The 26,972-nt window shown below is 53.4% G+C and overlaps 1 protein-coding gene across 6 annotated transcripts; it reads right to left on the bottom strand.

The window, feature by feature from the left end:
- Window positions 1–3,486: 3,486 nt before the first annotated feature.
- Window positions 3,487–26,131, bottom strand: ATP8B2 (ATPase phospholipid transporting 8B2). Of its 6 annotated transcripts, none has more exons than XM_060137437.1 (29): window positions 25,977–26,131; window positions 23,458–23,525; window positions 22,531–22,713; window positions 21,170–21,228; window positions 20,693–20,806; window positions 20,474–20,572; window positions 20,139–20,200; window positions 19,965–20,037; window positions 19,615–19,685; window positions 19,279–19,358; window positions 17,873–18,031; window positions 17,569–17,657; window positions 15,512–15,708; window positions 12,587–12,795; window positions 11,683–11,726; window positions 11,259–11,424; window positions 10,777–10,965; window positions 10,508–10,623; window positions 10,255–10,419; window positions 10,059–10,170; window positions 9,815–9,920; window positions 9,546–9,690; window positions 9,185–9,368; window positions 8,816–9,039; window positions 8,462–8,545; window positions 7,879–8,124; window positions 7,587–7,725; window positions 5,803–5,933; window positions 3,487–5,546 (listed from the first exon to the last, which is right to left on the bottom strand). In XM_060137437.1, exons 2-29 carry the CDS (start codon window positions 23,486–23,488, stop codon window positions 5,268–5,270), a joined length of 3,756 nt encoding a protein of 1,251 aa, XP_059993420.1. In that variant the 5' UTR covers window positions 23,489–23,525; window positions 25,977–26,131; the 3' UTR covers window positions 3,487–5,267. The 6 variants fall into 6 exon arrangements, with proteins under 6 accessions (XP_059993420.1, XP_059993411.1, XP_059993429.1 ...); XM_060137428.1 differs by having other exon boundaries at window positions 22,531–22,722; XM_060137446.1 differs by lacking the exon at window positions 22,531–22,713.
- Window positions 26,132–26,972: the final 841 nt, after the last annotated feature.

Genomic DNA, 26,972 nt, shown 5'->3' on the forward strand with positions numbered 1-26,972 from the left:
TGGCTCCTGCTTAGGGCCAGAAATCTGGTTGGTCACAATCACTGGGAAATAGTGGCTCAGGACATTGCAGTTTAATTCATTTCATGCTAAACATCAAGGAAGATGAAATATACAACTTGGGACATGGTGGCACCAGAGCAGATGTATGGGGTTTTCTCCAGGACTTGCAAGTCTGGCTTTGGTAACTGGGAAGACAGCGTGTCATTCCCTGAAATAGAGGGTGCTGGAGGAGGAGCAGGTGCTGGGGGGAATAATGTTCATTTGGAGGCATGTTGAATGTGAGGTGCTCGTGGGTCATCCAAGGAGAAAAGTCCAGTGGATAGTTGAATACAGGCCCTAGAGCATGGGGGTGAGCAGGGAGAAGTCCAATCTGGAGGTGAACCATGGTGACGCTCCCAAATCTTATGTAAACCATGGGTTTGGATGGGGCCATTCAAGGACCTTGTACTGACCAGAAGAGCTCAGAGCCAAAATGGTGCTGGTGGGGGGGGGGGGAAGAGCAGAGGAAGGAGCTCCAGGAAAGGAGACTGAGAAGGAGCAGCCAGAGAGGCAGGAGTGAAACCAAGAGGGGTTTTGTTTGTTTGCTTTTTTGTTTTGTTTTTAAACCAATGGATGACAGAGTTTCAAGGAAATAAGTCAACAAAGTCAAATACTAAGAGATTGCAAGTAAGATCAAACCTGGGACTTGGCCACATGAAAGTCAAAGGCGATTTTGGTGAGAGCATTCGAGGGGTGGGTCAAGGAGGAGCCGGATGGTAGGGAGTGCAGGAAGAGGACGAGGACACAGATCACTAAGTAGTTTACAGGGCTGAGGAGGGGGCAAGTGCGGGAAAAGCTGAGCATCCTTATTTGGTAAAGGGAAGAACCATGAGCGAGGAAGGGGAAGGTAAGATAAAGAGGACAATGGGGCTTCCCTGGTGGTGCAGTGGTTGAGAGTCCGCCTGCCAATGCAGGGGACGCAGGTTCGTACCCCGGTCCGGGAAGATCCCACATGCGGCGGAGCGGCTGGGCCTGTGAGCCATGGCTGCTGAGCCTGCGCGTCCAGAGTCAGTGCTCCACAACGGGAAAAGCCACAACAGTGAGAGGCCCGCGTACCGCATAAAAAAAAAAGAAAGAAAAAAGAAAGAGGACAATGGATGGGGGATCATGGAAGGTGAGAGGATGGAGGCTGCGTGCCCTGCCTCTGCAGAGTGAAACTTGTAGGTGATGAGGAAAGCTGAAGAAGTTATTTTCCTCTGTGAAGTAGGAGGTAGAACCATCTGCATAAGGTAGGGTGGGAGATGGTGGGATGGAGTTGAGGAAAGAGAAGAAAGTTAGGAATTGTCATTGAGGGGAAGCAGAATGAAAGTGAGCAGAGATGCACAGCATTGCCTGTGTGACAGGCCTGCTGAGGCGGGAGTCTGTGAGTTCCCAGCTCCTCTACTCAACATGGTCACGCAGCTTCCTCCTTTCACATGGACAGCTCACCACGGGACACGGCATGTTGACCCAGCGTCAGAGTGTTGCTGGGCAGAGTGGTTAATACCAGACCACAGGCTATGGGCTGGGATGCGAAGCAAGTAAGAGCCCACACAAAGGAGCTGCACGACCAGAAGAGGAGGAGTTTGTAGTATGTATTGGGAGTATAGGTGAAAGGCAAAGGAGCTGAAGGATACAGACAAATGCTGGATTATGACCTTTCAGAGGTGACACTCCCGATGGCAGTGGGGCGCCCATGGGAGTGCACTGTTTTGTGGAGAGGAGGTGAATGCCCTCAGAAATGAGGAGGCCGAAGGAGAACAAAGCGAGGGCATCACACAGGTTTCTCAGACACACATTCTGAGAAGGCACTAGGGTAATGGTGGGAGAAGCGACCAGAAGACAGTAAGCCAGGTGCCCAAGTCCCCAGTGAGTGCAGGGAAGGAAGTAGGAAACCAAGAACAAATGGGTTATCTGAGCGGCAGGAGACTCCAACTCATGCTTATCTAGAGATGGAAGAAAAGATATCTGCAAGAGGCAATGAGAGTAAAAATAACTCAGGCCCTGCCCCTCAGACATGTATAAGGGGATCCTGGGTGAGGGGAGACCTCAGCTGCTCATTTGAGAAGTGGGGGAGAACATTCTCTCCATGCTTGAATAGCACTTCGCCTGTCCTCTGAAACCTCTCTTGTAGGTCAGCAGTGGGTGGGGTGGGGAGTGGGGACCCTGAGGATCTGTCACAGGGTGAGGGGCAGCAGCCCTTTGTTCGGGGTGAAAAGTGGCAGGAACAGGAAAGTTAGGAGCCTAACCAGCCTCAAGGAATTAAGGCCTGTTTCTCTGTCCTCCGGGTGGGGGGATTGAGGCCAGGTGCCACTTGCTGCCTGAGGCTCAGGGTTCCAGAAAGAGCCTGGTAAAAGACCGATTTGCACCTGAACAAGTTCTTCCTGTGTGGAGGCAGGTACCAGTTTGTGTCCCAGGGGTCTGTGGGCTATCCCTGCCCTGGACTATTCCTCAGGAGGAAAACTGATCTTATCTCCATGTCTTTCCTCCAAGCTTAAGCACCACAGATTTTTGTATTTTATTTATTTTTATTTACTTATTTATTTTGGCCACGCTGCGAGGCATGCGGGATCTTAGTTCCCTGACCAGGGATTGAACCCGGGCCCCCTGCAGTGGGACCGAGGAGGCCTAACCACTGGACCACCAGGCAATTCCCAGAAATCTCTATTTTTGAGAAGGAAGAAAGGGAGGAAGAGGAAGGACTGCCACCATGACAGGAAGGACTGGCTAGGTCAGAAGACGAAAGGGTGGGGTTGGGGAGTTGACGGGCATCAGAGTCCAGCACTAGCCCTGAGCTCTCCTAGGACACGAGCTCGCCTGGCTTCCTCACCCCTCTCCCTCCCTGAAAGACAGAAGCACGCCTTATCTGCTAACCTTCACTTCCTGCAGTCGTCTTTTTTTTTTTTTTTTTAGCTGCACAGCATTCGGGATCTTAGTTCCCTGACCAGGGATCCTGCGGTGGAAATGTGGAACCTCAACCAGTAGACAACCAGGGAAGTCCCTACTTAGGCTCCTTAATATTTACTTCTGTGAAAAGCCAGGAAGATGGGAGGCTATGAGGCCTGTGCTAATGGAAAAGGCATGGGGTGGTGGTTAAAAAAAAAAAAATCAAAATATTTACTCGGTTCTTTCCCCTACACATACCCACCTATCTGGTATGTGTTAGGAATGAGAGTTTGGCTTGTGTTTGGAAAAGCAAACAGTCAAGGTCCTAAGCACCCAGCCATCAGCAGAACACAAAGTCCCTGTGATCCACCTCAGTCCCGCCCACTGCCCCATCTTCCAGCTGAAACTCAGATACCAGAAGGTGTGCAAACAGAGGAGGTGCTCTTCCGCACCAGTCAGATTCTGTTTTCTCCACTTCGGCCCACATCTACCCACTCAGTTCCATTTAAGAAACAGTTTCTATCTGTCTTTACTTTTACCACCAGTCTTGGTTAAACATCAGAAAAGAGACAAATTACACACTTCTCAGAAACTGGAATTTTATAAAAAGGCATTTTTCTCTTATATCCATAAAATGATATAATTTTTGCAAGTATAGAAATGTGTCATAAATTATACAGAATGTTCCTTAATTACAGCTCATTGCAACTTGGTACTTTCCTCCCTCCCTAAAAAACGAGAGAGAACCAAAAAAATAATATATATATAACTGTATATATATATATATTTATATATATATATATATTTATATATTTATATTTATATAATATAGACAAACAAAATATGAAAAAAATCATTTCCTCTTTGGTATAAAAATCAGACTCTCACCTTGAGAGACACACAAACAGACATGATGTTGGGTTTGTAAACCATGTGGCCTAAAGAATTTCCCTGTCAAGCTTTCCCCGCCCCCATCCCCTGCCCACCCCACCCTGCCTTAACGCAGCCCACCTCCAGTTCCCTTGGGACTCCCACATAGCCCACTCCCAGCTCCACACCATTCCTGAGTAACCCTCTCCACTACCAAAGACAAGGAAAAAGTTCTGCCCAAGACTGGTTTGGTAGCAACTAACTTGGGAGACACGTAATTTGGGGAAGTGCTTCCTAGGTGTAGATGATGGAGAGGAAGGACAGGCAAGCCGAAGCTCTGCTGTCCAGACCAAGCCAGGCACGGGGCAGCCGCCTCCTCTGCTTTTCCCCACCACTCAGTACAGGGACCCCACCAGATCCTGCCGCGTGCTGGGCCTGGAGCGGTTGGGACCTCTTTTACCAGAGGGAGAAGTAGAGGTCAGCTCCCCTTTAGCCTCATCTCATGGTGCTCAGCTTCCCCTTTTGGGCCACCTCAGGCGCAGGAAAACACCAACGAGGAGGGAGAAGGAAAGTCAGAACAGACTCTGCCAGTGAACTTGGGTCTAAATTTAAAATGAAAGAAAATGTTCTTAGGACTACATTTCACACCCAGCTTTAGGTCACTGAGAAGGACAGGGCCACTTTCCTAGGCTCCAGCCCAATACCAGCAGGACTTACGGAATCCAGGAGTTGCGTGTGCTGAGGAGGGGTAGCACTTCACTCTCAAGGTGAGGAAAGAGACAGGAGCAGACCCCTGTATACTCTCCCCGCACCCTGTGGCTGACAGGCACCTCCCTCCCTGGTCAGCCTCTCTGTCCCTCGTGGGCACCAGCCCCTCCCCAACCACTCCACATCTATCCAGCCTCCTCTTCCCCAGGAGAGTTAAGACACCAATCACAACATAAAAGTCATATAAAGGCCTCCTCCACTTGCCAAATAAAAAAGACAAAACCAAACTGGACACAAACACACATCAAGGAGAGACACACACACTGTGAGGGGCCGAGGGCCCCAGCAGGTCTCTGGCTTCCCGGCATGATACATTCTTGTGTAATTCAGGAACAGGGGCTCTGGGGCCCCTCTGGGGAGTGGGAGTAAAAAAATACAGAGATTACAGTCTCCCTGTGGGCTCCCAGGCAGGGCAGGGGCAGACACAATCTCTCACAGTTTTTTCTTCTGTTTTTGGTTCCACATCTGATCCCCCACTGGGGCTGGTCAGCCCCCGCTCTGCCCTTGGGGCCGGCCCCCTCCACCCTCCCAACTGCTAGGAGGGCCCTGGGCTGGGGATGCCCCAGCCACTCCTAGTGGGACCAGCAGGACAGAGTCTACCAGGGGAGATGGGATGAGGACCTGGGCAAGGAATGAGGACCCGCAGTTCCGAGATGCTGTCCTCTTGGTGGCCGGCCAGCCCTGCGTGAGCTGATCACCGGCAAGGGGCGTCCCCGTCCCAGCCGTCACCCCTTGAGGGGCTTGTCGGCCCCTCCGCTGGGGCTGCTGGCGCTGTCACTCTTCTTCCTGCGCAGGCTCTCAATCCAGCTGGAGCTGGAGCGGGTGGTGAAGCCAGAGAGCGCCAGGGAGCTGAGCCGCATGTTTTTGCCAGACATGATGAGCTCCCCGAAGCCCTCCTGGTGGGAGAAGGCGTAGCCGGAGCGCCGGGAACCCGTGCGACCCACCCGCCTCATGCAGCGGTGCTGGGCCTTCTGCTTCTTCCTCACCAGCTGGGTGTAGCGGACCTGGCGGGGGAGGCACGAGGGAAGGAGCCTCCGTCAGCGTGGCAGCGTCAGACACCACCTCAGGGAAGGGCCCCAGAGCGCCTGGGATGGGGCAGGCACGGGCACCTCCAAGACTGCCCAGGCTGTCTGAACCCAGGAAGGGCAGAGGACAACCGTCCACGCACTTAACAGAAACTGCAGCCACAGGCGTATTTAAGCCCAAGGGCTTTCGGACACACGAGCCCCATCCCCCAAAGCAGACAGGCTGGCCCCTCACCGTGTCTGAGAGATCCGGCTTCAGGTTCAGCCTGAGGAACCGAAAGGCGACCACAGGCATGATGCAGACGACTGTGGTGAGCACGATGGTCAGCCACACGGTGGGCTGGGCCAGGGTGTTCTGGGCATTACCTGGGAACAGAGGAGTCGGGGCCTTGGGAGTCACAAAGCAGGTGCAAGGGCAGCACCGCCCCGCTGAGTTCCCCATTTCTTTTTCTGGCAGCCCTACTTCCCCAGTCTCAAAACCTAAGTCATCCCTGGCTTCTCTTTCTCTCTGCTCTCCAAATATTTATCTCCAACTTGGACTCTAGCTCCAAACTCTGAAAACAACTTCAGACCTGTTTTGTTTTGTCTTTTTTTTTTTTCTTTTTTTGGCTGCACGACATGCAGGATCTTAGTTCCCCAACCAGGGATCGAACCCGCACCCCCTACAGTGCAAGCGCCAAATGATAACCAATGGACCGCCAGGGAAGTCCCCAGACCTACTTCTTTAACTGTCTTAACCTGACATCTCTGTTGAACATCTAACGGGCACCTCGGTTTCGCACGGCTGAAAGTGAACTACTGTTTCCTCCACCCCAATCTGCTCCACGTCTTCCCCAGCCCAGGAGATGCCACCACCCACTAAGCTGCTCCAAGTAAAAGCCCCGGAGTCACCCTGGTTCCTACCCCCACCATCTCAGGCCCCCATCCAATCTGCTGGCTCCATTTCCAAAATATCTATGGGATTCCACCACTTTTCACTCGACTCCAAGCCACCATCATTGTCACCTGGGTTACTGCTATAGCCTCCTAGCTGGTCTCCCCGTTTCTACCTTTGCCCTCTACCTTTTATTATCCACAAAACAGTAAGAGTGATCCTGTAGAAACATAAATCAGTTTATGACATTTCCCTGCTCAAAACCCTCTGATGATGGCTTCCTATCACATTTAGATTAAAATTCAAAGTTCTTACTTTGACCTATAAAGGCTCTAATTACCTGGACTGATTCTCATCTCTGCCCTCCTGCCTCAGCCATACCTTCCAACCTCGTTTCCTTCACTCCCCCAGCTCCTCTGCTGCTGACGACCTCCCCACAAGCCCTCACCTAAGGCTTCCATATCACTGTTTCCTCTTCCTGGGCTGTTCCTGTCCAGAGAGGCACATGGCTCACTCCTTCCCTTTATTCAGATTTCTCTGTGCCAATGTCTCTTCCTCAAAAGGGCTTTGCTGATGACCCTTGTACCTTGATGCCATTCCCCACTCTCTCCTCAAAAAAAAAAAAAAAAAAAAAAAAAAAAGAGAGAGGCTCCTGGCAAGTCAAGTGCACACCTGACAGCCTGGCATTCTGATTCCTCAAATGGCCTGCCTTTCTAGCCTCTCTTCCACTGCTTCTCAAAGGGTATTCTTGTCCCACCCTAGCTGGAGCACTCTCTATTTCCTGGAAATAAACAGCCTTTTCACACTTCCAGCTCTCTGGCTTGGAATCTGGCTCCCCAGTCCTGGCTACACCCTCAGCAGCCTCTTCTGGGGGACTATCCCTGACCACCCCACAAACAGTCATTCTGCTGACCATGAAGCCTGCCACCCCTTCGCCTCCCTTGTAGCCTGGCAGGGCTGTTCTTCACTTTCATGGATACGGAGACCCTCTGAGGGCAGGGCCTGGGTCGGATACAACTAGATCCCGACAGCACCCTGCAGAATACCTGGCACATAAAGAGTGTTGAATAAATGCCTACCTACCCCATTAGTCCCAGAACAACTGTGATTCCTCACTGATGCAAGAGGAAGCCACAGGCACTCACCCACAAACCGGAATTGGTTTGGAAACATGTCGAAGAGCCCATTGCTGTGCATGGCAAAGAGGATAGCAAAGTAAACCGCCAGGCTGCCCCAGATGAAGAAGTGGTTGATGGCCGTCCAGTAGCCGGTATCCAGCCCAATCTGCGAAAAGCAGTTGTTACAGGCAGAAGGAGCACCCCCCCCCGACAAACCCAGTCCCCCCTCCCAGGAACAGAACTGCAGTGCCCAGTGCACCCCAAGGACAGGAGCCCCACCCCTTCCAGAGGGGAGGCCAGTTCCCGGACTGCCTCCTACCTGCACACTGACCACGATGACCAGCGAAGTGGCCACGGTGACCGCAAAGGACTGGTAGTCAGCCAGCTGGGTGCCATCATCGCGGGTGGCCTCAGCAAACGCCCCATAGGGGATGAAGAACATGAGCACAGATGTGTAGATGCCCTGGGCGATGCAGATGAAAAATTCCCGCTTGTTGAAGAGGAGGTTCAGCTGGCCTGGCTCGTACAGCTTAGGGTACTCCATGCTCCGCTGCTCCGGGACATCCTGTGTGCGGAGGGCCAGCGGCACAGGAAGTCTCAGAAGCTGCCGCTTTAACTCAGGAAGGCCAAGGGCAGACTCTGTCCCCCTGCCTCTTTTTTTCTAAATTCGACAGCTATATCCGACCTCAAGCCAGCTGCCCCCAATCCATCTTTTGTTCAGCAACCCAGGGGAGTTACAGGTCAGGTGTGGCTGAGAGGGAGAACCACCCACACCCTGACCAGCTCACAGAACTGCCTTCCCAGGGACCACAGGCAGTGGGCACAAGCCTACCACTATCAGATGGCTCCCTTGCAGCAACGTCTTTCTCCCCAGCCCGCCCGGTCATCCAACTCCCCCATACCTGATCGAAGACCCCCATAGCCAGGACTGGGAGGGAGGTATACACGATGTTATAAAGGGTGATGAAATACTGGTCATAGACGGTCTGGAAGGAGAACAGGGAGTGAGAGAGGAGTGAACATGCAGTCTTTCTTCACTACAAATCAGGCGGAGGAAGACAGCCGACGTGGCATATGTGGAGGCCTAAGGAATTTTCTGGAACTCCCTCTCCACTTCTTCAACAAGCATTTTTTAAAATGCATGCATCAGACAACAGCTAGGCCCTAAGGGGACCAAGCAATGAACAGGACAGATACAATCTCTGTCCTTAAGGAGCTTAAGGATTGGTAAGTCAGGGCAGTGGGGAGCTCACTACCTGGGCCGAGAAGCCACAGAAGAAGCCAAACCAGAAGTGGACCATGGTGAAAGCGAAGTTCTTGTAAAAGAAATAGCAGAGGAACTTGCACATGCGCAGGTAGGACCAGCGCCCATGCACCAGCAGGAGGCGTTGCAGGAACTTGAACTGGGAGAAGGAGTAATCGGAGGCCAGGACAGCCTGGATCCCTTCCTGCCCACTGATGCCCACACCAATGTGAGCCGCTGCAGAGACAAGAGATGACAAGAGGATGAAGACAGCCACACCCTTCAGACTCACATCACATTTTGGCCCCCTCCCCCATCATTCCTCCCTGGGCCCCTCTCCCTTCCCCAGGGCCCAGCCGCCACACCTACGCAGTCCACTCACTTTTGATCATGCTGACATCGTTGGCTCCATCTCCGATGGCAAGGGTCACAGCCTTCTTGTACTTCTTAACCAGTTCCACCACTTGTGCCTTCTGCAAGGGGGTCACCCGGCAGCAGATGACAGCTTTGCAGGCACAGGCTGTCTCCAGAAACTCCAGCTCCATGTCTGCCTCTAACGCATGGGCCTGGGAACACAGAGTGCTGAGAGAGCCCCAGTCTTCTCCAGGAGAGACCTGGGGGTCAGCTCGTCCAAGTCCCTGTAAGACCGCAGCCCCCCGAAGTCCAGGGAAATGGGAACATGGTAAGATCTAAGAGCCGCTCTCTGAAAAGATACTGCCCAAGCGAAGGATGACGACACTTACCAGGCTGTGCCCGTTGATGACCAGGGCGTACTCCCCAGCCACGGCTTCCAGGACAGAAGTGAGCTTGGAAGAAGAAAGCTTCTCCTGGTAGGTGAAGCCGTTGCCTACAGTACGGGACGAGTCCATCATCTTCTCCCGGGCTTTCCTGTGAAGGGGGAAACGAGACCGTGGTCTGCCAGGACAGGAGCAGGGATTCAAGCCCAATCGGGGAACCTCTGCCCGACCCCCAGGTACACTGCAGAGCATCTACCTGCCTCGGGCCTTTTTACCTGAGCTCCTCCCGCACTTCCAGGACTGTGTGGCCAGTGACGATGAACACCTCCGTCATGTCGTCTGTGAGCATCTTGCAGGAATAGCCAATGTTCACGGCCGTCTCTACCAAGAGAGATTGCAGGAGCTCTGGACAGGCCCCTGACAAGGTCAGCGCACTTGCCAGCCCCATGCCCCAGGCTCATGCAAGGACTCCACGGGGCTGTGTCCAGATGCAATCTCCTCGGCCCTGCTGGTTCTCACCTTGCTTGTCCCCTGTCAGCACCCAGATCTTGATGTTGGCCAGCGTCAGGAGGGCGATGGTCTCTGGAACCCCTTGCTGAAGCTTATCCTCAATGGCCGTGGCGCCCAGCAGCTGAAAATACCACAAGGGTCCCTGGGACGAGAGTCCAGGCACGACCCCTCCTTGCCCACCCTTGGCCCGTTCTGCGGCCCATACCATCATGTCGCTCTCAACCTCCTCGTAGACGCTGGCCAGCCGGTCCTCCCGGCCGTCCTGGGCCAGGCTGGCCTGGAGCCGTCTCTCGGCCCACTCCTCGTAGTACTCTTCATCCAGATCCTTGTAGGCCAGGACCAGGGTCCTCAGCCCTTCGCCCGCGTACTCCTGGAGAAGGAGTCAGGAGAGTCAGCCCCCAGCCCCTCCCACCACCCCGCGAGTAGCAGAACCACAGGGCTCCCTTCCTCATGCCTACATTCAGGTGGTCAGTGGTGGTGTTGAGGAGCTCTTGGGTGGAGTGGTGGAGTCTGTCCAGCAAGATGGTGTCAGCCCCTTTGCAGTACAGTCGGATCTTCCCCTCTGGATTCCGCACTATGGGTGGGGCGGGGGGGAGAACGTCCCAGAAGAATTCAGGCAGGTGAAGCCCCCCAACCTTAAAACATCAAGGGTCACCCAGTACACCTCACCCATCCCGGGTCTGCATGCTGCCCCTGAATGCCCCCTGCACCCCCGTCCCGGCCTCACCTATGACTGACATCCGTTTGCGGATGTTGTTAAAGTCCAGGATGGCCAGCAGCTGGTAGGTGATGGCTGTGCCCATCTCGTGGACAGTGATGGTCTTGGGAGTACGAGAGCGGAATACGAAACCAAAGTTCCTGGCTGCGGTGACCAGAGCCCCCTCGTCTGGCGACTGGGCTTTGTAGTACAGCTCCCCTGGGTGGGGAGGAAGAACACAGGTGGTGTCAGTGGCCCTATTCTCAGCCGAGTGTCCCGCCCAGGAAGCCCCAGGCAGCCACACTGCCGATTACAGCCCGAGCCCACAGGCACAAGTCAGGTGGGGGAGAACACAAGCCAGCTCCTCGGCTCACCTTCGTTTCTCTTTTTTTTTTTTAAGGCCGTGCTATGCGGCATGTGGGATCTTAGTTCCCTGACCAGGGCTCAAACCCGTGCCCCCTGCATTAGAAGCATGGAGGCTTAACCACTAGACCTCCAGCGAAGTCCCTCACCTTCGTTCTTTTCTTCTGACATGACGGTGTGACACAGGGAAAGGAGGCGGAAGAACTCGTGCGTGTGTGGGTCCCCCATTTTGACAGCCTCCAAGAGGGTAGGGTCCCAAAATAAGAACTTCTTGTCAGCCAGAGGATTGAAGGAGAAGTTGACGGGTTCAGGCCTCTGGAGCAGGTAAGAGTGTGATCAGGAAAGGGTGGGTCACGAGGCTGCCTCCCAGGGAGGAGCTGTCCTCACCAAGATCCTGTCCACTGTGGACCTCAAGATTCCCACTTCTGCTACCAGCTCTTCCTTAGAACACCATTTCCTCCAAGCAGCTTCCATTTCCTGACCAGACAACACATCACTCCTAACCACACCAACCCTGCCCAGGCACCCTGTGTTTAATTGGCACAGACAATCACCATGGGGTCTGGACCTTACCTCTCCCAATTCAGCTTTGTGGCCCAGGACATCGAACACGTCACCTACACACAGCCAGGACAGAAGGAGGAGCACCGTCAGAGCTCGAGATCTCGCAGAGCAGGGGGAGAAGCCTCCAGCACAGGACCCCCACAGGCATCTGGAACCCGCAACCCTAGTCGCTGAGTGAATGTCACCCAGATTCACACGGCTGACTCAAAGGACAGGAGGCACAGGCACCCTGGATCCTCAGAACCCCAGGACTGAAAGCCATGACACCCACTGCTCTCCATCCCCATCCACGCTCCAGCTCCCCCCCCAGGACAGCTCCAATTCCACACCCATGTCCCCAGGCCTCCCAGGCCCCTTCAGGTGCCTTTCACTCTTTAGGCCTGCACAACAGACAAAGCCTCACACACTGGCCATGGGGCCTGGGTTAGTAGAGAAATCAGTTAGGAGAGGGGCTTACTCTGCATAAAAGACCCCACACACCCTGCCCAAGCCATCCCAGCAGCTCAGCCACAAGGCCACTGCAGTGGGGCCACACTGGAAAGGCCATGGTCACATTCCAGAGACTCGCAAGGGCCCTGGACAGCAACACAGGGAGAGTCTAGACTCCAGCAGGGCTGACAAGGTCCAACCTGGCTGGGGTGCCCAGGGGCCAGTGTCTTGGGCTTCTCTTCAAACAGCCTAGGAGCTCCCCTACTGCCTGGAGCTGGGATCGGGGTGAGGGCACCAGCAGAGGAGAGGGGAAGCACTGTCAGTGTCTACCTCCTGACCCGGGGCGCAGAGCAGACCCTCTCAAGTCCCACAGACCCAGGTAGGAAAGAAGTAAAACCCAAACATCAAGACAATTGTGGGAGCCCCAGTAGCACAATCCTTCAGGCGAGACGCAAGCCCTCGGTCCCTGGAGGCGCAGCCATACCGTAGCTGCGGCCGTTGATGGAGCACTTGTTGAAGACCATGATGTTCTGGGTGAGGGTGCCTGTCTTGTCGGAGAAGATGTACTCCACCTGGCCCAGCTCCTCGTTCAGGGTGGTGGTGCGGGCCTCCGCGGGCGTCCGCTTCTTCATGCAGAACATCTTCTTGTCCCAGTTGATGAAGTAGCTGTGGCCCAGGCGGATGACCTCCACGCTGCACAGGGTACAGGAGGTGAGGCTGGGGGCAGGAAGGGGAGGGGGACCCCACCCCCACGGGCCTTTGCTGCAGGCCCTCCGCCTGGGGAGAAACAAGAACAGAGTGGATACCTGGGCAAGGACACCTGGGTGGGGGAGGGCAAGGAGAGCCTAAAGGTGGGGGTCCCCGACCCTGACCCTCTGACGCTCTCCAGACAAAAAAAGGTGCAAAGGGCCTGGGCAGGCGGGACAGACGGCACAGGCAGAGCAGAGGGGACTGCGGACAAGGCACTCGACCAGTTCTTACCTCAGGACTAATAATACAGAAACCATGCAGAGAAAACAAGAGAAAGAGCAAGAGGGAAGGAAGAGAAAAAAAAAAGAGAAAAAGAAATAATGAGGGTACTGCGCGTGCCACAGGCACACAGACGTCCCTGCAGGGAGAGGAAACTGAGGAGGCCCTGGAGCCCGTGCCTTGCTGCCCGAACACAGGCGAGCGAGCTCCTTCCGCCCGGCTCTGGGCTGCACAACCTGACCTGGGGTGTTTGGGAAGAAGGCGGGGCAGACTAAGATGCTGACTCCAGAAGGAAGCGGGGCCTCAAGAGTCTGGGGAATAACACCAGTTTACAACGGCACAGGGCTCTCGGCATCCCAAGGTGTATTCGCATCATCCTCTTTACTAGGCATTACCCTTGGGATTTGGACTGTTAGCATCTCAGAAAGGGCCCCATGTTTAGGTCCAGCACAGCCAAGCAATGGGGCCACATCTGCAACCCTGCTTCCAACCTGACTGAGGCTGCTGTCAGGATCCACCTACCACACAAAAAATGAGCTGGCTGGAAATGCCTGACTGGCCTTTGCCCCACTCTGCTGATCAAGCGTCCCCTCTCCACCCTCCCCGCAAACACACACTGTAACCTGATGACACTTAGAAACTTTCTCAGGCAGCTACCATAGGCTTAGAGTGAACTTGGATACAAAACACAGTCAGTGAAGTCCAAAGGTGGAAAAAAAAAATCAGATTGGAAACAAGAAAACCTTTAAATAGTAATGAAATACCAGAGTTGTGATGATAATGATGAACATGCTACCACCCGTTATTCGTACAGTAATTTAATTTTTAAAATGTATTTTCCAATCTTGTATCTTATATCAAAATGTCCCTATTAAGAGAATGAAACTGGTATTATTCTTCCCATTTTACATGAGAAAACCAAGGCCCTAAGGGACTGTGGATTTGCCTGAGGTCACGTGGCTACTGAGTAGGCAGGACTAAACCACAAGCCTTCTGAGTCTCCTCCTAATGCTCAAAAGCCCCTGTCCACTGTCCACCCTCAGCACAGAAACTCCTTATCTCCTACTCACTGTCAACAGCACTAGGACTCAGTGGCTAGTGGGGAGATCTGAGGACTATTTGGGGAATCTATGTGAACAAAAAACAACATATGGGAAGAGATCTGAGCATCTCTGTAAAGCATTTCCTCAAAAATGTTACAGGTTGGGAGTTCCCTGGCAGTCCAGTGGTTAGGACTCTGCGCTTTCACTGCCGAGGGCCTGGGTTTGATCCCTGGTCAGGGAACTAGGATCTCACAAGCCACGCAACCAAGATAATAATAATAATCAAGTATACAATTTGATAAATTAAAAAAAGTCATAGGTTCTCTTATCTCAAGTGCAAGGCACTAAATACAAAAATATCTTCTCTCTTCTTGCCATTCTTTCTTCCTCCTGCATCCCCCCGCCCTTCCTGTTCATTCTCCCTGTTAACATTCTCTTTCCTGCAAACATCCTAGATGTCCTCTTACTCCTATTCATGCTGTACGCCACTGCCAGCCAACACTTCCTAAAGCATTCTTTAGATTTTTTTTAAGAATCTTTTAATGGTTTACTAAGTAAAAGTCCACTGGCAAAGATTCAGGACCCTCCACAATAGGGAACAAGCTTATGTTTCCAGCTCTCTGTCTCACAGCCCCCCACTCACAGTCCATGATTCTGCCAAACTGTCCCAGGACCAACCATTCCAAGGTCCCTATCTCTGTGCCTTTGTTTCCAGCCCTCTCCTCCAGGCTCCACCTTCACCCATCCCTGCCACCATTCAAAGCTCAGTTCACCAGCAACCTCTTCAAAGATGTCCTCTCTGATTAACTATGCGGGGAGTAATGCTCTTCCAACCCTCACGGCACTTTGTGCCTCTGTGGTATCTCAGTGGGATGCATGGTAGCTCAGTGTCTTACACTGTTTGCATCTCTCCTCCCCTACCAGTTTGCTGCTTTTGAAGGCAGAGGCTGTATTACACATCAACTGTGTCCCCTTGCTTTACACATAAGGGTAACACTGAACGTGTTACAGCACTAGTTCCCATTTTGTTTTATAACATGTTCAGATTTATCTCCCTCTACTAGACTGAAGCTCCTGGAGGGAAGGAAATCCATTCTTAATACATCTTTGTTTGTGCCACAGCACCTAGCATGCTTCTTTGCACAAAGTCTGCATGCGATAAATATGTGCTGAATAAATCAATATGGTTTTTATTCTAATACAATCCAAAGTACCAGGAAACTGTGGTGAAGTTTGCTTTGTACAAAAAGATAAACAGATAATATAAAATGTTCACAGCACAGGAAGGAGAGGACCCCAAGTTCCCTCTCAAGAATTTCATCTTCACAGAAGACAGAAGTTTGCCAAGGGACCACCTGAGCTCCCTGGAGAGACCCCAGAGCAGAGAGAGCACATACCTGACATAGAGCGATATGGGCACGACGGTGTTGAGGATGATGATGTAGGACCAGAAGGAGAGGAAGCCAGAGAAGAAGGCACTGTCCACCGCCTCATCCCAGGGCAGGTAGACCTGGAAGCGTGTCCCAACCTCGTGCTCCCAGATGGCATTGCCAATGGCTAGGATCACCCCCATGCAGACCAGAAATCCAAAAATCTGCAGAGGAATGAGAAGCAGAGGCTAAGCTGCCACTTAGGAAGCCCTCAAAACCAAGTGCATCTCTGAAGGTCACCACTGGTACCCTGAGCCCTTGAAAGCTCAGGCATCTTTTCTTCTTTTTTTTAATAAATTTATTTATTATTTATTTATTTTTGGCTGCGTTGGGTCTTCGTTGCTGCGCACAGGCTTTCTCTATTTGTGGCGAGCAGGAGCTACTCTTCATTGCGATGCACAGGCTTCTCATTGCGGTGGCTTCTCTTGTTGCAGAGGATGGGCTCTAGGCATGTGGGCTTCAGTAGTTGCGGCACGCAGACTCAGTAGTTGTGGCTCGCAGGGTTAGCTGCTCCGTGGCATGTGAGATCTTCCCGGACCAGGGCTCTAACCCGTGTCCCCTGCATTGGCAGGTGGATTCTCAACAACTGCGCCACCAGGGAAGCCCCTCAGGCATCTTTAAAATGGTGGCATGCTCTAGTGGGAAGCACCCAGAACTAGTGACAGGTTTTAGTCTGTCATTGACCATCACGTGGACCTTCTCTCACGATGTTTTCTCAACTGTATGCTGGGAGGGCTGAAATGGTTGTGTAGCTCCCACTCTGACATCCTAAAACATTTGGGAGACCTCAAAGATGGTAAGAGTGGGGGTGAGCTACTTTCAACATACCAAAGCAGCTTATTAGAAATCACCCATTTACCGGAGCTAAGCCTCTACAAGCTAACGAAAATGCCGGGACTTGCCTGGTGGTCCAGTGGCTAAGGCTCCACGCTCCCATCGCAGGGGGCCTAGGTTAAATCCCTGGTCAGGGAACTAGATCCCACATGCCACAACTAAGAGTTCTCATGTTGCAACTAAAGGTCCCACATGCGACAGCTAAGACCCAGTGCAGCCATAAATAAATAAATAAATATTTTTTTTAAAAAATGCCAAGTTTCTGTAATGTTCATTATCTTATACAGATTGCCAAAAAAAGTCTTTTAACCAAGACACAAATTATGTCTTCATAAATGTAGATTTCTTAATAGTCAAAAAAATTATAAAGCTTGGAGTCCCTGAAGAAGGATCATAAGAAAGTTTTGGTGGTTTAAAAGAAAAAAAATGAGACCATTGCGTGATTTCAGACATCTATCTTCAAAGCTGCCTCCACTCTGGATGCTCTGAAGCAAAGCAGGAACCATCCTGATGCCCAAGGACTACCGGGGGCGATGCAAGCCTTGGCCTGATAGCCTCTCAGACTGGGGTTTCTGCAAACCCTTCAAGGCCAGGGAGGAAACTGTCTCACCAGAGGCTGACCCCAGCTTTTGCAAGCTGGCATGTGGGGGGCAGGCAGCAGGCAGTGGGAGCACAAGAAGGGGAGGAGAGCCCAACAAGGAGCTCAAATTTCTAGCCAAACAAGAGAAGGATTCAGGAATTGCCAAAAACTAAAACAGAAACTTTTCCTTTGGGATCCTTTGCTCTTGGAAGTCAGGGGAAAAGACCCTGCTATCCATCCTCCAAATGGAAATTTTTCTTTTAATTCGCTCTCCATCCCCATGAAGGCCTCCTTGTCCCTGGCAAAGCAAACAGAAGGTCACATGCTACACTAAGTCACCATCATAACTGGAATCCAGAGAAGGGAAGATCTGTTTTAACTTTCTTTAAGTTGTTGATTCATGCACGTTCCTAAGGTTTTTTAAATAACATCTTCCAAGTCCAAAAAGAGCCTGAAATACACACTGTCTTTGAGTGGTTGACCTGCCAGTGGCTTTAAAAGCTAAAACCTGAAGGCTGACTGCTGACCAGAGAGGAGAGATGGAAGTAAAGGGACCCGCCCAGGGAGAACCAGAAGGGCAGAGGCAGGAACCACATGTGGGAAGCCTTACCCAGAGCACCAGTGTATTCATTAGGCGATCAATACTTGTTCTCTTGAATTTTGTCCTGCCGCTGTTCTGCATCAACTTAGTGTCAGGACCTAGAAAGGAATGCGAAGGGCTGGGAAAGCCAAATAACAAATCTGCCTCTGGGCTTCTGCCCCGGTCCGCAGACTACAGGACATCAGGGTGGAAGAGAGACACTGGCTGGATGAGAAGCTTGGATCCGGGGCCCACTCAGCCTCCTCCCACATTCCTGCGGGAGGGTGAAGGCAGCAACTCTCGCCCTTCTTTCTTTGGGCCCTAGGAGGCTCACCTGCGAAGATGACCAGCCCGAAGCACCATTCGGTGTTTCGCAGCACGCAGCCCCGCAGCAGCATGTTCTGGTTGCTCAGGGGGAACTTGTTCTCCTTCCAGTAGAGGGTTCCGCTGAATTTGTCCAGCTTATTGTTGGGAGGTTCGCAGATCACTTCACCTGAACAGAAGACAAGAGTGCCCCCGTTCAAGGTGCAGTCTGTAGCTTAACCCCAAGACAGCAACACAGAAAAAGAAGCTGCAGGGAGATGGTGTTAGAATGTGAGCCCATCACACACTGCTGGTGGGAGTGTGAACTGATGCAACTTTCTGGGAAAGGAATGAAGCAGCATGAACTCCTATTAAAAGTACACATATCCTCAGACCCAGTAATCCCACTTTGGGGACTCATTCTACAGAAATGATAGCATAGGGCTTCCCTGGTGGCGCAGTGGTTAAGAATCCGCCTGCCAATGCAGGGGACACGGGTTCGAGTCCTGGTCCAGGAAGATCCCACATGCCACGGGGCAACTAAGCCCATGCGCCACAACTACTGAGCCTGCGTGCCACAACTACTGAGCCCACGTGCCACAACTACTGAAGCCCACGCGCCTGAGCTCTACAACAAGAGAACCCACCCCAATGAGAGGCTCGTGCACCGCAACGAAGAGTAGCTCCCCTTCACTGCAACTAGAGAAAGCCTGCGTGCAGCAACGAAGACCCAACACAGCCAAATTTAAAAAAAAAAAAAATGATAGCATAGCTCAAAACAATTTTATTGAAGCATTATTTGAAGAGCAAAAGACTGGAAACAACTGAATAGTCAGGGGAGAGCTGAACAAATTACAATACATCAATTCTATGAAACATTATAGGGTTATGAAAAAGAATGATGTAAATTTCTTTACATAGTGACGTGATAAGATACTTATGATGAATTTAATAAGTACAGAAAGGCGGTTGCAGAGATTTTAGTACAGTATGATCCCATTGATTTATGCTCACGTGTCTGTATAAACAGAGAAAAGTGTGGATGAATACACACTAAACTGCCAGTTAACGTGACTACCTAAGGAGACTAGAATTGGAGGAAAGGAGGGCTTTTTCTTATACATGCTACATAGTTTGTCTTGTTAGAAGGATCATATATCATTATTCTGAGACAAATAAGAAATAAGAATAAGTTGAATTTCAACATGTACAGCAAGGAGGGAGCTATCAGCCATGAGGATCTCTTGAAATGACCATCAATTCACAAGTAAAGGATAGCCACCTGGCATTCCTGACACCCCTGCCCCCCAAAAACCCAAAAGAGTCCAGAGCAGTGCATAATCACAGGAACAAGAAGCCAAAAAGAGAAGGCACAATTTAAACCCCCAAACCCACCCACCTCCTCTACCTGAAAGCTGCTTCTCCAAAATTACTCACCATCAAACTTGGCAAGCTTACTGATGTCTCCCAATTCCGAGGTGACTGGAATCGCCTGCCGTACTTTCATGTTGGTCTCTCTGGAAGGACAGTGTCCCTGAGGCCTGGTTCCCTTCCCTTCCTCTAGATTCTACCTGGGGGCACCTGACCATGGAGGACCACCCCCCCCCCCGCAGGCATTACTAGGTAGGTAATTCTTTTACACACCCCAAAGGCTTTCTTACCCATCAATTTTCCAAAAGGTACAGAGCCCAGACCTGGGAACCTCTTTCAAAAACAAGCTTGTTACCCCAAAGGAGGCAGAAGGAGATGTGTGACACTGAGCATGCGACTTACCCATCGAGTTCTGCTGTCTCTATGTAACACAGCCCATGGGGCTCACTGCTGGAAAGGAGGAGGAGATCCGCCTAGAAAGAAAACCTAGTGAGAAGGCCAAAGACCCAATCCTCCACCCGCAATGGACTCTTTGATGATCCCTCCTTCCACTAAGCACTCTTGGTTTGCTTAGTCCCAAGCATGTGAATGGCTAGAAAGGAGGCATATTAATATGACACGGAAGCTTCCCACTCAGGAAAGTTTCCTCCCATATGTGTTTAAGAGGCAATAGTCAATCAGGAAAGACTCATCCCTTTCTGCCAAAGTAAAGGGAGAGCACTGTAGGCCTAGAGGGGCACCTTGTCCCTTACCGCCACAAACTGGTTATTTTCTAGCTTGATAATATCACCAACACAGACATTCATCCACTGCTCTTGCTGGAGGCTGAGGCAATGAGAAGATAGAGAAGAGGCTGTCAGTAGCTAGAGAAGTTCCCAGGGGACCCTTTTCTTCCCCAAGGCCCTCAGTCTCCAACAGGCACTCACATTCCATTGATCAGCACCTGAGACTGACGGTTATTCACCTGGTTATCACTCTTGTGGCGGAACTGAAGAGAGGAAAGAAAGGTAAGACACCTTCTCCCGCTCCGAGGGACTTAGATGATCAGTGGAATGCAGAGCATGCTGGGTACTACCGTGTCTACACCTATTCACAGGTATCCTCTCTCCCTGACTCCCCCTCCCTACTCTCGGCCAAGATATCATGGATCTAGCTGGACCAGGTAAGGAATGGCAAGGTCACTGAGGAATTGTGCTGGGTGGAGGAAAGTGAGTTGTGGGGTGGGGGGTGGGAAAAAGGTATAAGAATGAAAACAACTCACATAGTCATCAGTGGCGTCTTTAACAGCTGTGATTGTGAGGACAAGAACCAAAGGCACAATGGTGGTGAACCAGGAGAGGGAGGAGATCTGTGGGATCAACTGAAAAAAGGAAAGAGAAGGCATGCTTCCGAGGCCCCGTCCTCGTTTCCCCTAGACCTTTCTCTTCCTTGACTTTATATCGCTTTGTGAGTTGCAAAGGGTTTACCGCAGGTCACTTACCTGCAGAATGAGAAGGAACAGGAAGTAGGTATTGGCAACTTCCTGGAACTGCTCAAAGAGGTTGACAGGCAGGAAGGTGAGAATATTGTACTTGGAGGTCTTGATGCAGTTACTCTGTGGCAGTGGGAGAGAAGATAATGAGGCAGCCTCCAACCCCAACCCAGAATGAGACTGAGGCTGCCTCCTCCGTCCACACTTTCCAAACCTCTGTCCCCAAAAGCCAGTGACCAGAGGTGTGGGAAGGCGAAAGAGGAGGAGGGAAGAGAGTCTCACAGGGTCAATGTATCCTGCTTCACTGACAGGTGAAGGCCATGAAAAATTCAGCACACAGCAGGTGGAGAGTGGCGAGGAGGCTGCCTTCCCCTCCCTCAAGCACTCTCCCAGCAGTCAGCCCTGTGTCCCAGCCTAGGACAGAGGGGATGCACCTTTCCCCTTTCTGACTCAGGAGGAGAGCACAGGTGGTCTAGAGCCACTTACCGCATACTGGAATCTCTCATTGTATTCTCGGTCATTGGCCCGCGCCCTCCTTTCTTCTTCTGCAACAGAATGATGCTGCAGTCAGGAGCAAACTGAGGCCTGGCCCAACACCTTGTCAGGCCCACCCCACTCTATGGGTTTTCCACTGAGGGGCCTTGGTTCCTTCCACAGCACACAGTTTTTAAGGAGTTAGCACCACACCTGAGGTGCCACTAAATTCTTCCCTCTAGTCCACCTCTCACCACCAGCCTGACCACTGGGCTCTGCAGGTATTACATTCTCAGGACAAGATGCCTTCTCCTTTCCTCACCAACAACCATCAAGGTCTTCCACTGGGGACGCTCAGTTTCTCTCCCCCATCCCTTTAATTAATGCTGTAGGAATTAACGGCATTGGGTATCTCCAGAGGAACAGTAGCTGAAGACACTAAGCTTCCTTCTCCTGGAAACCCCTGCAGATCAAGCCACGGTACTGCCCTCCTCCTAACCTAGTGGGTGGGGTGGGTCGCAAGACAGAGGGTCACTGTGCCCTGGAACTGCTCTGCGGCAGCATCCCAGCCCCACGTGCAGTCCCCCCTACAGAAGCCTCTGCTTGTCACATGTCATCAGCAGCGGCTTCTGACTGGCCCACAATGACATCATCTTATTTCAAAGCTCATCTTCAGTATGAGCTGAAGGGGGCTGGTCAGGGATATGGGTCATGCAGACTGAGACAGAAATGAAAGAGGGAGGAATGGGATGTAGTTGAAGCAGTTGCTCTCTAACCGTAACCTTTCTTGTGCCATCTGCACATATCTCCCCTAAAAAACACATCTGTCACTGAGTGACAAATGAACTACACCTATTCTGAACACCCACAGATCTGGGACTGCAGGCACCAAGTTCAGGTCCCAGAATATGGGGCTGTCCTAGGAAGTGTTCTCCAGCCCATCTCCCGTGGTCAGGACCATAGGCTGAAAAAGGGGGTACCCTGGTTAGGCAGTAAACATAATGCAAACCGGTCCTGGAGCCAAAGGCAGCATTCCAGACGCCTTCCCTCACCCCCTCCCAAGCCCCCTGCAGAGCACACTGCAGTAACAAAAACCTCAGACCGAAGCATCCTCTGCCTACCCAGAGTGCTCCTTCCCTGCGTGGTCACTTTACTCCCAAAACTTCCCCAGAGGGGACCCCTCAGGCTGAGTGACTGTGCAGTCACCAAAGACCATGCAAAAGGAGAGGCAGGGACCAAACGCTTCGGAGTCAGGATCTCTGAGTCTGCAGAGGACAAGGGAAGGCTGGGGGAGGCCGGGGACAAGCGAATGTGAGGGAGGAAGGGGGTAAATTACGGGCTCGGGAGAGCTGCCAGTCGCTGCCTCCTGTTACCTGTCCCCCAAGAGGGCTTCTTTCGGCTCCAGGAGGGGGGAGCCCCGGCCCGGGCCCACTTCTCGGGCATCTCCTTGGGGACCGTCATGATCCCAGTTTGAGCGGGGGAAGGGCGGGCTGTCTGTCGGTCTGTCCTCGGCCTCAGCGGCTCCGATGGGACGGCCCCCCAGGGAGGCACCGGAGCTGCGGCAGCTCAGAGTGGAGCCCCGGCCGTGTGGCGCGCGCCCCACCTGCAGCCCCGGCCATCCTCCCGGCCGCCCGCACCCAGCGACGCCGCGCGCTCTGCTGCGCCACCGCCGCCCCCGATGTCCCCCGCGGACGCCAGCGCGCTCTGAGTGGCCCCGGACACGACTTGCACTCCCTGGGCTCCGCCCCCGCCCGCTCCCCCGACTGCAGGGGTAGCAGCCTGCCAGCGCGCCGCGTAGGCGAAAGCCAGCACGGAGTCCCGCCTCCCTCGGCCCGGCCAATGCGGGTGAGGGGACTGCCAGCGTTGTCCGGGGCAACCGCTTTCATCCCACCGCCTCCCCCCCCCACCCCCGCCCTCAGGAAAACAAGGAGGACCTGGCCTTGGATGGGAAAATGAGGGGAGGAAACGAAGTGCGAGGACGGAGAGGAGATGGTGGGAACACAACACCCCGGGCTCCCCAGACCACAGAATAGGAGCTCCAGGTGCCCCAAGATAAGAGTCTATGTGTTTGGGGGTGAGGGGCAGGCACTCAGCACCCTCCTGGGGAAGAACCCAGCTTAGGGAATCAAGGCGAAGAATTCGGTTTCCTAAGGCTCCCCCCAGGATGGATAGGGGCTGCAATCTACCCTCCTTCAGGCTCATTACCTGTCGTCCCTCTTCCTTTGCTCCCTGAGTCATAATAACACCCACTCTTGATGGTCCCAGGGATTCCCCCCGACCCCGCCTCCTGCCTGTCTTACCTGGGGGGCGCTTTTTTGCACACAGTGCCATCTCACCCAGCAAGGTCCCAGCAATCCCATGGGAGACCCTGCAGGAACGTGACATATGCGTGAGGTCAGGAAACTGAGGGTAACCTTCATTCCCCTTTTCAGACTCCTCCTGAGGGTTTTCTTCCCCAGTTCTGACCTTGCCCCTCCCCCAGCCTTCCCCACTAACTCCACAGCAACACTCTGCTCTTACTGCCCTGATAGGTCCCTGAGAAAGAAGAGGGAACTTCCCCACCACCTCCCCCAATGCCTCTGCCTTGGATAACATGAGGTGACTGACCGTTTACAAAAACCAAGACCTGCTGGGAAAGGAAGGGGGCAAAGAGAAGAGGCCAGATATTGACCGGAGGGGCACAGCTCTCAAGGTGCCCATCCCAGGGACAATGGATGCCCCATGTGCCCTCCTGGTGGCAGTGAGTGGGTGCCTGTGTTTACTGGAAAGCAGAATTTCCACTAAAGGGTGGGGTTGAGGGAACATGAGCCAGGAAACACCTGGCAGAGCATCAGGAAACAGGGTGGGCAGGCCCCACCCTTCTCAAAAAGCTTATAATCTTCCCATCCCCCCCCATTACTGGGGCTTCCATTATCACCTCCTCCAGGGGAGCTCACTTTAGAGGCCTGGCCTTCACTTCCTGCACACAGTCCCCATACCACTTCCTCTCAGTCTGGGTTAGCCGCCCTTCTGGGCCAGCAAAGGGGTCTTTTCAACCCTGCTGGGGAGTCATCCCTATCTCTCTCTCTCTCACCCCAAGCCTAGTCCAGTCAGTCTGGCACTGGGTGAAAGCTCAGGGAGCATCAGTCAGATGGACCTCTGCTTCTTTCTATCTCCCCATGTCCTTCCTTTCCCCCAAAAAGGTAAAAGCCCTGGCCTATAAGACAGGGTCACAGAGCCTCATCCCAGCTTAGCTCAAAGGAAGCTGCCAGCCAGGTCCTGGGTCCTCTTGTCCACCTCCTCTTTCTTTGTCTGGGTGGAAAGCCTTCCTACCCCTTGGTTCCCCTGTCTCCAGCCTCCTGGGAACACCCTGCCAGCCTGTCAGCCCTAAGAGATACTAATTGTCTGTCTGCCCAGCCTCTATAATTACACACTATGGCCAAGGCCCTGTCACCCACACCAATTCTTCGTTCACTAAGCCGGACTCCCTTCCTGAACCCCAGTCAGGCATATACCTAGAGCCAGAAGTCCTTTTCCTCTCTGACCCTCCCCAACCCTGGCAACCAAGGGAAGAAGAAAAACCTCATCCACGTTTTCGAGATGCCAAGCCTTCCTACAGGGCCCCCAGCCAGGGTCTCCACCCAGTCTAGGGTCTGAGTCATAGGAGGGTGGGGCATGGAGAGGTTAAAAGAGAGGATGCAAGGGTGGGCATCACAAGTTCCATAGCCAGCCCCGCCCTCAGGGAGGGAGGCAATCAAGAAACACTATCAGCCTGAAGATCTGGGTTTGACTCCTATGAAAGAAAGAGTTAATGAAGGAGCCGCACAGGCTGTCAGGAGTCTGGACACCTACCAGGAAAGTTGTTTTACCTCTAAGACCCTGGGGAGACTGAAAGCTGGCTGGCCCCAGACTTCATCCCCTCTGGGGTGCCATAATAGGGAAGGAAAGGGAGGGGTGAGACCTGGGAACAGGGACCCTCTCTCACTTCTCCTTCCCAGTCTCACACAGCCTGGGTTTTCTGAGCCCAGGCCCATTAGCCACGTGGCTCTGCCCCGTCACCCTGCCCCAGCCCCCTCTGCAGCCACATTTGGGATAAAAATAGCCAGCTCTGGGAAGAAGGCAATGCTCCATGGAGGAAAACGGCTCCTCCTCTAGGCCTGGCCCCTGCTCCCCTCCAGCCCAAACCCAGGAAGACTGACCCCTTCTTTTAGAGGAAGCTGGCAGGGATATTTATGGGCAGGTCAGGGAAACAGAAGAGAATGGAATCGAAGACCCCCGGCTCCCTTGCCACCAACGCCTGGCCACTTTCCATGGCCAAGGACAGAACCCAGGACTCTCCCCCAGCTCTGGACTCCCAGAGCTAGCACCTCGCCTTGCACCCTTGGTCTTCCTCATGCACAGAGACCTCCACCTTACAGAGACAACGCCTACCACCCCCAAACTCCCTTCTCCAGGCACCCAAACCCTCGGACCCCAGGTACTCCCCTCACCCCCACGACTCTGGCCGGTTCTCCCCTCTCCGCTGCTCCATAAGCTTCTCCTCCACACTCCCGCGCCCCTTTGCTGGTCTCCACGCGCCCCTTCAGCACCCCACCCTCCCATCCTGCGGACGGCCTCCCGAATCTCCCCCACCCTTAGGCACCCAACACCATCTTCTCTCCAATCATCCACTCCCCCTCCTCCGTCTCACCGCAGCTCCGACTCCCTGTCCCCTGTCCTCCCCTGCCCACACCCCCCGCCCCGGCCCCTCCAGTCCCGAGTCCGCGTCCGCAGCAGCATCTCCCCCTGCCCTCCCGGCCCCGCGCTCCTGGGCTGCTACCCCCGCCTTGCCAAACCTCACCTCAGCGCTCAGCGCTCGGCGCCCGCCCCGGCGGCCACGTCCTGCCCATGCCGGGGGCTGGGGCGGGGGGCGCTCGGCTCAGCTCCCCGCGGGCTCCCGCCCCCCCAGCTGCAGCCCCTCTCCCCCCAGGGCCTCGGCCCGCTACTTTGTGTCAGTTTCGGCCACGGCGGGGCGGAAGTGACGGAGGTGGCGGGAGAGGGCGGGGGGCGGGAGGGGGTTTTGGGGAGGGATGAGGGAGAGGGAAGGCGGGAGCCGCCATCTTTGTGCGGGGCAGGGGGAGGGTCTTAACCCCTCTGATGCTCCTCCGCAGTGTGAGGCCGCTATCCCCGTCCCAACCACTCTCCGATCCATCCCCGGTCAAAAAAAAAAAAAAAAAAGTCTGGAGGCGAGATAGCGCTGAGATTTTTTTTTTTTTTGGAAAAAAAGGAAACAGAAGAACGCTGTTTATCTGCTAATGTGTGAGAGACTTAGGGGAGCGGTGAACGACGAGAATTTTCCTCCGCACCAGCTTTCTTTACCCCTACGCTCATTCCCTCTGTTCCTTCGCCTTCTCTCCTCGCCCTGGCTCATCTCACTGTTCACCCTCTCCTTCAATGACACAGCCCGGAATGTCTAGGTATTGGGTCAGTGCGTCAGTTTCTCCCGCTTGCTCTCCCAGTCTCCAGGCGCTTGCATGCCTGTGTTCCTCCGGCGGCCCTCCCTTTTTTCCCCCACCACGCCCCCTTGGTGGAGGCGGCTCCCCGTACCCCTAATTACTATCTGCGGGGTGCGAATCTCTGCGAGGCGCCCCAGTGAGCGGAAAGGCGGGCGGCGCTGAGGTTACGAGAGCAAGGAGTCAGGCAGTGGGGACCAAGCTTTGGAGGAAGTTCCCTGGGTTATGCCCCGCACTAGATGGTCAGCCCCCACGATCCTGCGGATTCCCGCAGCCTTCCCAATCCGGGTTCCAGGGTGCGCACCCTCTGGCGGCTACTTTGAGGAACTGCGTTCCTGGAAGTC

Source organism: Lagenorhynchus albirostris, chromosome 2 (genome assembly GCF_949774975.1).
Source record: "Lagenorhynchus albirostris chromosome 2, mLagAlb1.1, whole genome shotgun sequence".
Taxonomy (NCBI): domain Eukaryota; kingdom Metazoa; phylum Chordata; class Mammalia; order Artiodactyla; family Delphinidae; genus Lagenorhynchus; species Lagenorhynchus albirostris.